The sequence below is a fragment of the Heterodontus francisci genome, chromosome 39 (genome assembly GCF_036365525.1).
Source record: "Heterodontus francisci isolate sHetFra1 chromosome 39, sHetFra1.hap1, whole genome shotgun sequence".
In the NCBI taxonomy this organism is placed as follows: Eukaryota; Metazoa; Chordata; class Chondrichthyes; order Heterodontiformes; family Heterodontidae; genus Heterodontus; species Heterodontus francisci.
This window is the reverse complement of record NC_090409.1, coordinates 40432705-40449788: the sequence shown is the minus strand read 5'-3', so window position 1 is coordinate 40449788 and position 17084 is coordinate 40432705. Positions and strand designations below refer to the sequence as shown.

Below are 17084 nucleotides of genomic sequence, written 5' to 3'. Positions count from 1 at the left end.
ACACATAGAGACACAGACACACAGAGACACAGACGCACACACACAGACACGCAAAGACACAGACACACACGCATACACACAAACACACACTCACTCAAACACACCCACACACACACAGAAACTCTCACACACACAGACAGACACACACGCACAGACACAGACACAGACACACACGCATACACACACACACAATCAGACAGACACACAGAGACACACACACAGACACACACGCATACACACACACGCAGTCACAGACACACATATACACACACACATACACACACAAACACACACATACACACAAACCCACACGCATTCACAGACACACACACACACACACACACAGAAACACACACACACAAACCCACACGCATTCACAGACACTCACACACACACAGAAACACACTCACTCACACACACACAGACACAGACACACACACAGACACACACACAGACACTCACACACACACACACACACACACACACAGACAAACTCACACACACACACTCCTGTCAGTTACCTGACCTCCCTCAGTACTACACTGGACTGTTAATTAGATTCCAGCCTCTGTGCTGAATCTCTGTGAACACCAGATCAACAAGACCCTGCATTCGATGCACATCGTCCTGCAGAGACAATTGTACATTTACCCCTGAGTACTCCATCCTTCCAAAGCAATTCATTGGCTGTCAAACCCTTGGGGACATCCTGAGGATGTTCAAGGCATTTTCTTTCCTTTTAGATGGACGGTGTCTCTGCTGGTGGGAGGATATAATTACAGCGTGACAGTTTACATTGGCAGTGTCCATAATGAAAGTTGACATAGGAACCTATAATGGGGAAAGATGCCTGAAATGCTTACAGATATCAGATACTGAGAGGTAAATAATGGACTCTTCCTGTGTTAGCTCACAATATAACTTTTATTTGTTTTCAGACGCACCACGGAATCTCTCAATTACTTCTCCTGATATGATGACAGATTCATCGATCAATATAATTGAGGGGAATTCCACAGTGATAATCTGCTCTGTCGAGAGTTTCCCAGCTTCCAACCTGACGTGGCGACATCTTAATGTCACAATGAACAGAACACATTACAACAACGAGCTGTGGTTGGAGTTTCCTCACGTTACATCCAGGGAGACTGGAGACTATCAGTGTGTGGCAGAGAATGTACATGGAGCAGAGGAGGGGTCCATAACCATCACTGTGGAACGTGAGTGTACACACACTTCACATCTCTCACAGACAAATACACAATACACACACACACACACACTCACACACACACACACACACACACACACACTCACACACACACACACACTCACACACACACACACACACACACACTCACACACACACAGACACTCACACACACAGACATATACCTTACACTCACACACACACAGACACACACTCACTCAGACACTCACACACGCACAGACACACAGAGACACAGACACACAGAGACACAGACGCACACACACAGACACGCAAAGACACAGACACACACGCATACACACACACACAATCACACAGACACACAGAGACACACACACTCACACACACACACACACACACACACTCACACACACACAGACACTCACACACACAGACATATACCTTACACTCACACACACACAGACACACACTCACTCAGACACTCACACACGCACAGACACACAGAGACACAGACACACAGAGACACAGACGCACACACACAGACACGCAAAGACACAGACACACACGCATACACACACACACAATCACACAGACACACAGAGACACACACACTCACACACACACACACACACACACACACACTCACACACACACAGACATATACCTTACACTCACACACACACACAGACCCACACTCACTCAGACACACACACAGGCAAGCACACACACAGACACTCACACACGCACAGACACACAGAGACACAGACACATAGAGACACAGACACGCAAAGACACAGACACACACGCATACACACACACACAATCACACACACACACAGACACACACACACACACGCATTCACAGACACACACACACACACTAACACACACACTCACTCAAACACACACACACACACAAACACACACTCACTCAAACACACACACACACACACACACACAGAAACACACACACACAGACACACACACGCACAGACACTCAGAGACACAGACACACACAGACACACACAGACACACACACAGACACACACGCATACACACACACGCATTCACAGACACACATACACACACACATACACACACAAACACACACATACACACACACACACAAACACACACGCATTCACAGACACTCACACACAAACAGAAACACACTCACTCACACACACACACAGACACACACACACACTCACACACAAACAGAAACACACTCACTCACACACACACACAGACACACACACACACTCACACACACACTCACACACACACACACAGACAGACACACACAGACACAGACACAGACACACACAGACACTCACACACACGCACACACACACACACACACACAGACAAACTCACACACACACACTCCTGTCAGTTACCTGACCTCCCTCAGTACTACACTGGACTGTTAATTAGATTCCAGCCTCTGTGCTGAATCTCTGTGAACACCAGATCAACAAGACCCTGCATTCGATGAACATCGTCCTGCAGAGACAATTGTACATTTACCCCTGAGTACTCCATCCTTCCAAAGCAATTAATTGGCTGTCAAACCTTTGGGGACATCCTGAGGATGTTCAAGGCATTTTCTTTCCTTTTAGATGGACGGTGTCTCTGCTGGTGGGAGGATATAATTACAGCGTGACAGTTTACATTGGCAGTGTCCATAATGAAAGTTGACATAGGAACCTATAATGGGGAAAGATGCCTGAAATGCTTACAGATATCAGATACTGAGAGGTAAATAATGGACTCTTCCTGTGTTAGCTCACAATATAACTTTTATTTGTTTTCAGACGCACCACGGAATCTCTCAATTACTTCTCCTGATATGATGACAGATTCATCGATCAATATAATTGAGGGGAATTCGACAGTGATAATCTGCTCTGTCGAGAGCTTCCCAGCTTCCAACCTGACGTGGCGACATCTTAATGTCACAATGAACAGAACACATTACAACAACGAGCTGTGGTTGGAGTTTCCTCACGTTACATCCAGGGAGACTGGAGACTATCAGTGTGTGGCAGAGAATGTACATGGAGCAGAGGAGGGGTCCATAACCATCACTGTGGAACGTGAGTGTACACACACTTCACATCTCTCACAGACAAATACACAATACACACACACACACTCACACACACACACACACACACACACACACTCACACACACACTCACACACACACAGACACTCACACACACACAGACATATACCTTACACTCACACACACACACAGACCCACACTCACTCAGACACTCACACACGCACAGACACACAGAGACACAGACACACAGAGACACAGATGCACACACACAGACACGCAAAGACACAGACACACACGCATACACACACACACACCCACACTCCTGTCAGTTACCTGACCTCCCTCAGTACTACACTGGACTGTTAATTAGATTCCAGCCTCTGTGCTGAATCTCTGTGAACACCAGATCAACAAGACCCTGCATTCGATGAACATCGTCCTGCAGAGACAATTGTACATTTACCCCTGAGTACTCCATCCTTCCAAAGCAATTCATTGGCTGTCAAACCCTTGGGGACATCCTGAGGATGTTCCATGCATTTTCTTTCCTTTTAGATGGACGGTGTCTCTGCTGGTGGGAGGATATAATTACAGCGTGACAGTTTACATTGGCAGTGTCCATAATGAAAGTTGACATAGGAACTTATAATGGGGAAAGATGCCTGAAATGCTTACAGATATCAGATACTGAGAGGTAAATAATGGACTCTTCCTGTGTTAGCTCACAATATAACTTTTATTTGTTTTCAGACGCACCACGGAATCTCTCAATTACTTCTCCTGATATGATGACAGATTCATCGATCAATATAATTGAGGGGAATTCGACAGTGATAATCTGCTCTGTCGAGAGTTTCCCAGCTTCCAACCTGACGTGGCGACATCTTAATGTCACAATGAACAGAACACATTCCAACAACGAGCTGTGGTTGGAGTTTCCTCACGTTACATCCAGGGACACTGGAGACTATCAGTGTGTGGCAGAGAATGTACATGGAGCAGAGGAGGGGTCCATAACCATCACTGTGGAACGTGAGTGTACACACACTTCACATCTCTCACAGACAAATACACAATACACACACACACACTCACACACACACACACACTCACACACACACACACACATACACTCACACACTCACACACACACACAGACCCACACTCACTCAGACACACACACAGGCAAGCACACACACAGACACTCACACATACACAGACACGCAGAGACACAGACACACAGAAACTCACACTAACACAGACACGCAGAGACAGACACACAGAAACTCACACAGGCACAGACACACACTCACACAGACACACGCACACAGACATTCACACACACACACACACACACAGACACACAGACACACACACGCAGACACATACTAACACAGACACACACTCACACACACACACACACCCACGCACACAGACATTCACACACACACACACACAGACACACACTCACACAGACACACAGACACACACAGACACACACACACACAGACACACACTCACACAGACACACAGACACACACAGACACACACACACACAGACACACACACACACAGACACACACTCACACAGACACACAGACACACACAGACACACACACACACACACACAGACACACACACACACACTAACACACACACTAACACACACACTAACACACACACACACACACACTAACACACACACAGACCCACACTCACTCAGACACACACACAGGCAAGCACACACACAGACACTCACACACGCACAGACACACAGAGACACAGACACACACACACACGCATTCACAGACACACATACACACACACATACACACACACACACACAGACACTCACACACACACACGCAGACACATACTAACACAGACACACACTCACACACACACACAGACACTCACACACAGACACTCACACACAGCCACACACCCACACAGACACACACACAATTACACAGACACTCAAACTCACGCACACACACAGAAACTCACACACACAGACACTCACACACACACACACACATACACACACACAAAAACACACTCACTCAAAAACACACACACAGAAACTCACACACACAGACACTCACACACACACACACTCACTCACACACACAGACACACACAGACACACACTCACACACACACACACACAGACACTGACACACACACACACACAGACACAGACACAGACACACACACACACACACACACACACACTCCTGTCAGTTACCTGACCTCCCTCAGTACTACACTGGACTGTTAATTAGATTCCAGCCTCTGTGCTGAAACTCTGTGAACACCAGATCAACAAGACCCTGCATTCGATGAACATCGTCCTGCAGAGACAATTGTACATTTACCCCTGAGTACTCCATCCTTCCAAAGCAATTCATTGGCTGTCAAACCTTTGGGGACATCCTGAGGATGTTCAAGGCATTTTCTTTCCTTTTAGATGGACGGTGTCTCCACTGGTGGGAGGATATAATTACAGCGTGACAGTTTACATTGGCAGTGTCCATAATGAAAGTTGACATAGGAACCTATAATGGGGAAAGATGCCTGAAATGCTTACAGATATCAGATACTGAGAGGTAAATAATGGACTCTTCCTGTGTTAGCTCACAATATAACTTTTATTTGTTTTCAGACGCACCACGGAATCTCTCAATTACTTCTCCTGATATGATGACAGATTCATCGATCAATATAATTGAGGGGAATTCGACAGTGATAATCTGCTCTGTCGAGAGTTTCCCAGCTTCCAACCTGACGTGGCGACATCTTAATGTCACAATGAACAGAACACATTCCAACAACGAGCTGTGGTTGGAGTTTCCTCACGTTACATCCAGGGAGACTGGAGACTATCAGTGTGTGGCAGAGAATGTACATGGAGCAGAGGAGGGGTCCATAACCATCACTGTGGAACGTGAGTGTGCACATAATTCAATATCTGCCGAAATACAAAGAAATTAATAATCAGCAGAGACTGTGGAATTGATAAAATCTGTGCCGCAGATGCACAGAAACACATTGATACACTCTCCACCTCTCTCTCCTCCTTTAAGATGCTCCTTAAAATCTACCTCTTTGACCGAGATTTTGGTCGCCTGTCCGAATATCTGCTTATGTGGCTCAGGGACAAATTTTGTCTGAGAGTCTTAAAGGATTGGAGAGAGAAAGAGAGGTGGAGAGGTTTAGGGAGGGAATTCCAGAGCTTAGGGCCCCAGGCAGCTGAAGGCACGGCCGTCAATGGTGGAGCGATGGGAATCGGGGGATGGGCAAGAGGCCGGAATTGGAGGTGAGCGCAGAGGTCTCGGAGGGTTGTAGGGGCTGGAGGAGGTTACAGAGATAGGGAGGGTTGTAGGGGCTGGTGGAGGTTACAGAGATAGGGAGGGTTGTAGGGGCTGCAAGAGGTTACAGAGATAGGGAGGGTTGTAGGGGCTGGAGGAGGTTTCAGAGATAGGGAGGGTTGTAGGGGCTGGAGGAAGTTACAGAGATAGGGAAGGTTGTAGGGGCTGGAGGAGGTTACAGAGATAGGGTGGGTTGTAGGGGCTGGAGGAGGTTACAGAGATAGGGAGGGTTGTAGGGTCTGGAGGAGGTTACAGAGATAGGGAAGGTTGTAGGGGCTGGAGGAGGTTACAGAGATAGGGAGGGTTGTAGGGGCTGGAGGAGGTTACAGAGATCGGGAGGATTGTAGGGGCTGGAGGTGGTTACAGAGATAGGGAGGGTTGTAGGGGCTGAGGAGGTTACAGAGATAGGGAAGGTTGTAGGGGCTGGAGGAGGTTACAGAGATAGGGAGGTTTCTAGAGGCTGGAGGAGGTTACAGAGATAAGGAGGGTCGTAGGGGCTGGCTGAGGTTACAGAGATAGGGAGGGTTGTTGGGGCTGGAGGAGGTTACAGAGATAGGGAGGGTTGTAGGGGCTGGAGGAGGTTACAGAGATAGGGAGGGTTGTAGGGGCTGGAGGAGGTTACAGAGATAGGGAGGGTTGTTGGGGCTGGAGGAGGTTACAGAGATAGGGAGGGTTGTAGAGGCTGGAGGAGGTTACAGAGATAGGGAGGGTTCTCGGGGCTGGAGGAGGTTACAGAGATAGGGAAGGTTGTAGGGGCTGGAGGAGGTTACAGAGATAGGGAGGGTTCTAGAGGCTGGAGGAGGTTACAGAGATAGGGAGGGTTCTCGGGGCTGGAGGAGGTTACAGAGATAAGGAGGGTCGTAGGGGCTGGCTGAGGTTACAGAGATAGGGAGGGTCGTAGGGCATCGCGAGTACCTGCTGACTCTCCTCTGCTCTTGTTCCAGATCCACCCAAGGAGACAACATTGTCCATCAGTGGAGCCTCAGGCAGGATAAGGAAGGGGAGCAATGTCACATTAACCTGCTCCAGCAAAAGCAAACCCCCGGCATCTGATTATACCTGGTTCAGGATCGAGGGGAACACCAGCACCCAGTTAAACACAAGTACTCGGACTGTCTCCTTCACTCACGTAACGTGGGAGAATGATGCACGTTTTTACTGCACAGCAAGGAACCCACTGGGTAACGGCACCTCAAACACTGTACACCTGAATGTGGAATGTAAGTAGTTTACTCTATCCATCTCTGATTAAAACTCAAACATCTTCTGTCAGAGGACAGCTTACTTCCTGTAGTTTAGTATAACTAGCAAAACCGCCTTGCTTTTGTACCTCGTGCCTCTATTTATAAAGCGAAGGATATCATCATTGAGATGTTAAGTGGATTAACAGATGATGCCTGGTGTGTACAATCTCCTGGAGTGGCTTTCGATCGGCTGAAGGTATTGGAGGGGGTTTCCAGAGTATTTCCTTTCCCTTATTGTCCCTGGGGGTCTTATCTCTGTGTTTCTTGCCTCTTGAAGGAGATTACATGTCTGCCGGGGGAGGGGGATGGGCAGGAAGGGTCTAGCCCTGATTTGGAAGACATCCTGGGTGTCTGGGGGGTGAGGGAGTGGGGAACAGTGTTCGGATTCTGTCTGGCGGTCTGACTCTGCGACGGTGTGGCCTAATTGCTGTCCCTCCCTCCTCAGACAAGCCGGAGATTTCCCGGGAGTCGACGTGCGCTCGCAGGGCGGAGGGAGTCACCTGCGTCTGCATGGCAAGATCCAACCCACCCGGAGAAATCACCTGGCACCTCCCCCATGCCAACGTCAGCGGCAACCAAACGCAGGGAGGTTTCGTGGCCTGGCGGGTCGTAGACGGGCACCTGGTGACTGGCTCCCTGACCCTGACAGGACACCAGGGCGAGGAGGATGTGACGGCCTTCTGCACCGTTAGAAACCCACATGGGGAAGCCATGTTCAAGGTGTATCTGTGGGTCAAAGGTGAGAGTAATGCTCGGGACCTTGTTACAATTGGACAGGGCTTTGGTGAGACCACACCTGGCGGACTGTGCGCACTTTTGGTTTCTCTATTTCAGGAAGGATAGACTTGCATTGTAGACGGTGCAGTGAAGATTCACTGGTTTGGTTCCCGGGATGAGGGGGTTGTCCGATGATAAGAGACTGAGTAAATTGTGTCGATACTCTCTGGAGTTCAGAAGAATGAGAGGTGATCTCATTGAAACATACAAGATTCTGAAGGGGTTTGACAGGGTAGACACTGAGAGGTTGTTTCCCCTGACTGGGGAATCTAGAACACGGGGCTGATACATTCAAGCTTGGGCTGGTAAGTAATAATACTGTGGCTCCAAGAGCAGGTCAGAGGCTGGGAATTCTGAGGCGAGTAACTCACCTCCCGACTCCTCAAAGCCTGTCCACCATGTTGTGACCGAGGTGGGAGGAGTGCACTGTTAATTCAGTCCCACTTCTCCACAGGTCACAACATATATTTTCCCACTTACCAAAACAGTCAATCATACACTCTACTTTTCCCCAGAATAAAGCACAGAAACCAGGTTTCCTTAATAATTATCGGTTTATTATAAGCCAAGTTTTAACCCATAAGGAAGTGAAACATACATACAAATTGAAATACCAAAGCTCCTTATTTATCCAAGCCCTCACGCACACACATGCATACACAACGAGTTGACCAGCGTTTACAGCTGTTATAAAGAAATTGAAGGAATAAAAAGAAACTCTGAGACTGAAAAGACAACACGGAAGTTTTTCTTTGTTCCAGTGAGGTGTCCCAAAGGCGAATAGGCAGCTGTCACTCGGATCTTTCCAGAACAGCTCCTTCTCGGTGATGTTGAAGATCAGTTTGCATAGTTTTTTTTTAAAAATGCAGCTACTGAAGGCTTCACATAGGTCTTACATCAGGTGTGCAGCAACAAAGATTTCAGTTCTCATATATTCGATGCAAAGTTCCTTCAAAGATGCAAGGTTTCTGCAAACATGCAGGATTTCTTCAAATACGGAAGGCAACAGGAAATAGGATGCGCTTTTCAAGAGAAGGATTGGTTGGCTGGATATCTTCTTCTGTTCACCCGGCAGGTCAATAAGCAAATTCCAACTGCCTGGTTTTCACAGTTCAAAATGAAACCAAATCCCTGTCAGAAACAATCCTTGTGATAGCCATAAATCTTGGCTTGTCACTTCTTTATAAACATCTGTCCCTTCAGATCAGAACGCTGCCCCCTTCTGGGTTCTTTGAGAACAGGTGCCTTCCAGTAAAACTTGTTTACGTTCAGTCCAAACCTTCTAGCAACTTCTTTCAAAACAATCGCGAAGTTCAGCCTCTTCAACATTGCAGCTCAGTCAGTGTCCACAATCCAACTATAATTTCTTAAAACATCTTTATCAAAGAAAAATAGAAGTGCTCGCATAACAAGCATTTACAAGGCACAAGTCAGGAGTGTGATGGAATACTCTCCACTTGCCTGGATGGGTGCAGCTCCAACAACACTCAAGAAGCTCAACACCATCCAGGACAAAGCAGCCCGCTTGATTGGCTCCCCATCTACAAACATTCACTCCCTCCACCACCGACACACATTGGCAGCAGTGTGTACCATCTACAAGATGCACTGCAGCAACGCACCAAGGCTCCTACGACAGCACCTTCCAAACCCGCGACCTCTACCGCATAGAAGGACAAGGGCAGCAGATGCATGGGAATACCACCACCTGCAAGTTCCCCTCCAAGTCACACACCATCCTGACTTGGAACTATATCGCCGTTCCTTCACTGTCGCTGGGTCAAAAGCCTGGAACTCCCTTCCTAACAGCACTGTGGGTGTACCTACCCCAAATGGACTGCAGCGGTTCAAGAAGGCAGCTCACCACCACCTTCTCAAGGACAATTAGGGATGGACAATAAATGCTGGCCTGGCCTGTGACGCCCACATCCCATGAATGAAACAGCCTCGAGGGGCTGAATGTCCTCCTCCTGTTACTATGCGTCCTTCCTGTGGTCCGAAATGGCTCAGTGTCAAATTCTTGATAGAGTAGATCTGAAGAAACTGGAGGTTGACTGGATTTTACATCTAGAAATATATATATAAATGTTACATACATGAATGTTACATCGATAAGGAAGACTTGTATTTATATAACACTTCAATAGTTCCAAAACACTTTACCACTAATAAAGCTCTCTTAAAGTGTAGCCACTGTTGAAATGTAGGAAACATGGCCGCCAACGTGCGCACAGAAAGATCCCAGCAACAATACTGTGAGGTTGTTTGATACGTAAACAGAGATTACATTTATAAAGTGGTTCATTAATGTGTATCGCCTCTCGAGATACATCGCAGCATCATTTTAAAACTGTAGTGCAGTAATTAATGGCTGTTTTTACAGAGAAAGACTCTAATGAATGGAGAGTAGGATTACTTACAGCTGGGATCATGTTGAGTGTTGAATTGACTGGATTCTTACTCTTCACGTATTTGCGAAGGTAAGTACAAACTCGATTTTTGTTTTCTGAATCTTGACTTCAAACTTCTCCTGAAGATGGTTCCCTCGGGTTCAGCGCCAGACGCTTCTCCAGTAAGTGGTCCCTGCGTCCCCTATACTCTGGAGCGCGCCTTTCATTGCCCAGTATGCAAGTGAATGATAACAGGACCCAGAGATTCCTCACTCTGCACAGTTGCTGCTGCATTGGATCAGATCACCTGGTAATGAAGCTGGGCAAGTGGATGAAATAACAGTGGGTGACCATTTTGGAAATAGTGATCATAATACAGTCAGTTTTAGCATAATCATGGAAAAGGACAAGGATAAAACAGAAGTAATAGTTCTAAAATGGGGGAGGCAAATTTTACAAAGATGAGGGGTGACCTGGCGAAAGTGGGTACAGCTACTTGAAGGAAAATCAGTGGCAAACCAGTGGAAATCATTCAAAAGTGAAATTCTACAGGCACAGTGTAGGCACGTCCCCACAAAAATAAAGAGTGGTATGGCCAAATCTAGAGCCCCCTGGTTATCTAGAAGCTAAAAGGGTAATGTAAAGAAGAAAAAGAAAGCTTATGATGATCAGAAAAATCTTCATACTTTAGAAAGCCTAGAGGAGTATAGAAAGTGCAGGGGTGAAGTAAAAAAGGGAAATTAGAAAAGCAAAGAGAGGACATGGAAAATTATTGGCAGGTAAAATCAAGGAAAACCCAAAGATGTTTCATCAGTACATTAAAAGCAAGAGGATAACTAAGGAAAGGGTAGGGCCTGTCAGAGATGTACAAGGGAACTTATGTTTGGATGCAGAAGATGTGGGCAGTGTTCTTAATGTGTTTTTTGTCTCTGTCTTCACAAAGGAGAGGGCTAATGAAGACATTGTAGTTAAAGAAGAGGAGTGTGAAATATTAGATACAATAAACATAATGAGAGGAATTACTGGAGGGTCTGACATCCTTGAAAGTGGATAAATCACCAGGGCCGGATGGATTGTATCCCAGGTTGTTAAAGGAAGCCAGGGAGGAACTAGCAGATCCTCTGAGGATTATCTTCAAATCCTCACTGGATACAGGTGAGGTGCCAGATAATTGGAGGTCTGCGAACATTATATCATTGTTTAAAAAGGGTGCGAGGGAAAGGCCAAATAATTCTAGGCCGGTCAGTCTGACCTTGGTGCTGAGTAAATTATTAGAATGAATTCTGACAGACAGGATAAACTGCCACTTCGAAAGGCATGGATTAATCAGGGATAGTCAGCATGGATTTGTTAAGGAAAGGTCATGTCTTACTAACTTAATTGAATTCTTTGAGGAAGTAACAAGGAGGATTGATGAGGGTAGTGTAGTGGATGTTGTCTACATGGATTTTACTAAGGCATTTGACAAGGTCCCACATGGCAGACTGGTCAGTAAAATGAAAGCCAATGGGATACAGGGGAATGTGGCAAGTTGGATCCAACATTGGCTCAGTGACAAGAAACAAAGGGTAGTAATCGATGGATGTTTTGTGAATGGAAAGCTGTTTCCAGTGGTGTTCCACAAGGCTCAGTGTTGGGTCCCTTGCTGTTTGTGGTATATATTAATAATTTGGACTTAAATGTGGGAGGTATGATTGGGAAATTTGCTGATGGCACAAAAATTGTCCGTGTAGTTGATAGTGAAGAGGATAGCGGTAGACTCCAGAATGAAATCAATGGTTTGGTTGAGTGGGCGGAAAAGTGGCAAATAGAATTCAATCCAGAAAAGTGTGAGGTAATGCATTTGGGGAGGGCAAATAAAGTGAGGGAATAGACAATAAACGGGAGGATATTGAGAGGGGTAGAAGAAGTGAGAGACCTTGGGGTACATGTCCACAGGTCCCTGAAGGTGGCAGGACAGGTAGATAGAGTGGTGAAGAAGGCACATGGAATGCTTTCCTTTATTGACCGAGGTATAGAATACAAAAGCAGCGATGTAATGCTGGAACTGTATCAAACACTGGTTAGGACACAGCTGGAGTATTGTGTACAGTTCTGGTCACCACATTACAGGAAGGACATAATTACTCTGGAGAGAGTACAGAGGAGATTTACAAGAATGTCAGCAGGGCTTGAAAGTTGCAGCTGTGAGGAAAGATTGGATAGGCTGGGGTTGTTTTCCTTAGAACAGAGGAGGCTGAGGGGGTGACTTAATTGAGGTCTACAAAGTTATGAGGGGCCTGGATAGAGTAGACAGGAAGGACCTGTTTCCCCTGGCAGAGAGGTCAATTACCAGGGGGCACAGATTTAAGGTGATTGGTAAGAAGGATTAGAGGGGACAGGAGGAAAAACATTTTCACCCAGAGGGTGGTGAGTGCCTGGAATTCACTTCCCGGATCGGTGGTGGAGGCAGAAACCCTCAATTCTTTGAAAAGGTACCTGGTCCAGCACCTGAAGTGCTGGAACCCTGCAAGGCTATGGACCAGGTGCTGGAAGGTGGGATCAGATTGGGCGGCTAATTTTTCCGCATGTGCAGACACGATGGGCTGAATGGCCTCCTTCTGTCCTGTAATTTATCTACGGTTCTGTGGTTCACCAATCGAATCGAGGCATCGAAAATTAGCAAGACTCTTGATGGAGTAAATGAGGAGAAACTGTTCCCAGTGGCGGGAGGGTCGGTAACCAGAGGGACACAGATTGAGGATAATGGGTAAAAGAACCAGAGGGGGGGAGAAGAGGAGGAGAATGTTTTTGACGCAGTGAGTTGCTGTAATCTGGAACGCGCTGCCTGAAAGGGCGGTGGAAGCAGATTCAATAGTAACTTTCAAAAGGGGGAATTGGAGAAATACTGGAAGGGGAAAAATTTGCAGGATGATGGGGGAATGAGCAGGGGGGAGAGTGGGGACAAATTGGATAGATCTTTCAAAGAGACAGCACAGGCGTGATGGGCTGAATGGACTCCTCCTGTGCTCTGTGACTCTATAATTCTATGTCTGTGAACAGAAGCGATTTAAAGATATTGTCCAGTAGTTGCTGTAATGTTACAGTGGGGTTTGTGTCTGTCCTGTACTGTGTCATGCTCCTTTAGTTTTTTTTCAGGAAAAAGCGGGATGCATTTAAGGTTTGCAAGGGATCAGTATTGCTTTAAGACCCAGAAAGCTTCAGGAGTTATAGGCAGGTGCATTTCCGTTGCCTTAGAAACACCCATTTGGAGACTGCAATTCAAAGGGTGCATTCTTGTTACCATAGATACATACACTGGGAGTGAGTCTCATGCGATACATTTGTTACAATTCAGTTTTGAACTGGCTTTTAGTTGAAGACGGTTTGTTCCAACAGACAGAGATATACAGACACAGCTGGTGTTGGCACCTGGAAAAAGAGCTCTCAACCATTTAAACTGAAGGAATAGGATTTTAGTCTGTTTAATTATTATCTCTCAAAATTCTAAAAAGTCAAGCCAAAACAAAGATCTCTGGTAAATTAAATTGAAGAAAGAGAAGTTAGACTGTGCCAATTTTTTGTCCCTCAACAACTCTAAAGTCAGATCGATTGTGTTGAAAGTGTTTCCAAGTTGTTAATTGTTGAGGTTTGCTGGAGAAGGAAAGCAACATTCTGTGAGGACTTCAAGCAACATTCTGTGAGGACTTCAAGCAACATTGGACTGGAAATTTGCAAGGACTCTAATTTTTTCCATTTCAAATGATGTTTATATCATCATAGTATTTAAGAAATGAATTCTAATTAAAGAGTAAATTTGTTGATTTAAAGACAGCTGGTTTGGATAGCCTCATTTGGGGGTTCAAAAGATGATCCAATTTTGCTGGGTCGTACTTTAATTTGGAAAGTTTTAAATGATAGGTTAGGTGATCTGTGGAGTGACGGGATTGAATTAACAGTGCATTCATCCCACCACAATTCGAATCATATATTTTGATTGAGGGCTTTGACTGGTCTTAACAACTGACAGTTTTATATATGATAAATCACTGTGTGATATTGTGTTATTTCAGGAGAAAGGCAGCGACTGAGAAGAGAGCTTCAGAGACCAGAGTCATTGAATTGACCGACAGTCCACTCTCCAGGAAGCACCAGGTACAGGAGCTGTAAACACTCAGTCCAAAGTCTCAATCTCAGCTTGTCGAGGGAGTCCTGTACTGTTGGAGGGTCAGTACTGAGGGAGTGCTGAACTGTTGGAGGGTCAGTACTGAGGGAGTGCTGTACTGCCAGAGTGTCAGTACTGAGGGAGTGCTGTACAGTTGGAGGGTCATTACTGAGGGAGGGCTGCACTGTCGGAGGGTCAGTACTGAGGGAGTGCTGTACTGTCGGAGGGTCAGTACTGAGGGAGTGCTGCACTGTCGGAGGGTCAGTACTGAGGGAGTGCTGTACTGTCGGAGGGTCAATACTGAGGGAGGGCTGCACTGTCGGAGGGTCAGTACTGAGGGAGTGCTGTACTGCTGGAGTGTCAGTACTGAGGGAGGGCTGCACTGTCGGAGGGTCAGTACTGAGGGAGTGCTGCACTGTCGGAGGGTCAGTACTGAGGGAGTGCTGCACTGTCGGAGGGTCAGTACTGAGGGAGTGCTGCACTGTCAGAGGGTCAGTACTGAGGGAGTGCTGCACTGTCGGAGGGTCAGTACTGAGGGAGTGCTGCACTGTCGGAGGGTCAGTACTGAGGGAGTGCTGCACTGTCGGAGGGTCAGTACTGAGGGAGTGCTGCACTGTCGGAGGTGCCATCTTTCAGATGAAACATTAAACCGAGGCCCCCGTCTGCCCTCTCAGGTGGGTGTAAAAGATCCCACGGCCACTATTTGGAAGAAGAGCGGTGGGGGGGAGTTCTCCCCGGTGTCCTGGGGACAATATTTATCCCTCAACCAACATCACTAAAATAAAAACTGAAGATCTGGGTCATCATCACATTGCTGTTTGTGGGATCTTGCTGTGCGCAAATTGGCTGCTGCGTTGCCTGGATTATATCAAATACAACATTACAGTGTCAATGATGTCGTTCAAATCCCAGGACTGCAAATTAATAACTGAGGCAAGAGAGAGAGAGACAGAGACAGTGACAGTGTCAGAGAGATAGAGAGAGACAGAGACAGTGACAGTGTCAGGGACAGAGAGACAGACAGACAGACAGAGACAGTGACAGTGTCAGGGACAGACAGACAGACAGAGACAGACAGAGACAGTGACAGTGTCAGGGACAGAGAGACAGACAGACAGACACATAGAGAGTGTGAAACTCTCTGAGCCATGGCTGACGCTAATGAGATGATGTTATAATTTAACCCTATCAGCCCTGGTAAATGAGGTGAGATTATCTTCTGTCTCTGTTTCTCTGTCGTGTACACAGAACATGGTGGGTACTGAACCCTGGAACACATCCAGTGACACAACTAGACAGGTGGAGATACGGGATCTCTCTGAAGGTCCAGCGGGAGGAGGTGCTGGACTTGGGCATTCCGCCAAGACCGAGGACATTCTCTACGCCAGCATCAACTTCTCCAAGCTGTCCAGGGGTGGTGAGGCTGTCAACAGGTGTGAGGTCACGGAATACGCAGAGATCAGATTCCAGTGAAACTGAGTGGGAAACAGGGAGAGGGAGTGAGACGTGTGTGCAGCCAACACGGTCGAATAGTAACGAACGGAAATGTGACCTCGCTGAACTTTGTTATTAGATCTGAACATGCTTTCCGAGTGCTGCACCTTTCTCATGCTGTGAAAGATTGCAAGAAGCTTTTGTATTATGTATAATGTTACATTTATTAACACAAGCAATTAAAATGCTCAGGCGGTTCTGTACAGATAGATTTATACTCAGCATCTTTCTCTTGTGCACGAATCCTGTCTCCAAGACATTATTACCTGTGGTCACATGCCCTTCCCATTATGTAAATTACTGTGTCCTAATTTCGATTGGAAATTTTCCATGTAAACCTGTCACGCTGTAATTACACCTCCCTGCCAGTGGTGGCGCTGTGGTATCACAGTTTTGCTTCCCAG

General features: G+C 46.6%; 1 protein-coding gene across 1 annotated transcript in view; it reads left to right on the top strand.

The window, feature by feature from the left end:
• The window catches only part of LOC137352894 (uncharacterized), a 75690-nt gene extending 58811 nt beyond the window's left edge, over nt 1-16879 (top strand). Inside the window, 9 exon segments of the mRNA XM_068018741.1 lie at nt 939-1220; nt 3007-3288; nt 4011-4292; nt 5926-6207; nt 7576-7851; nt 8321-8614; nt 11036-11132; nt 15095-15176; nt 16435-16879. Of these exon segments, the coding sequence (XP_067874842.1) occupies nt 939-1220; nt 3007-3288; nt 4011-4292; nt 5926-6207; nt 7576-7851; nt 8321-8614; nt 11036-11132; nt 15095-15176; nt 16435-16659 (2102 nt within the window). The 3' untranslated portion in view covers nt 16660-16879.
• The last annotated feature ends 205 nt before the right edge of the window (nt 16880-17084 follow it).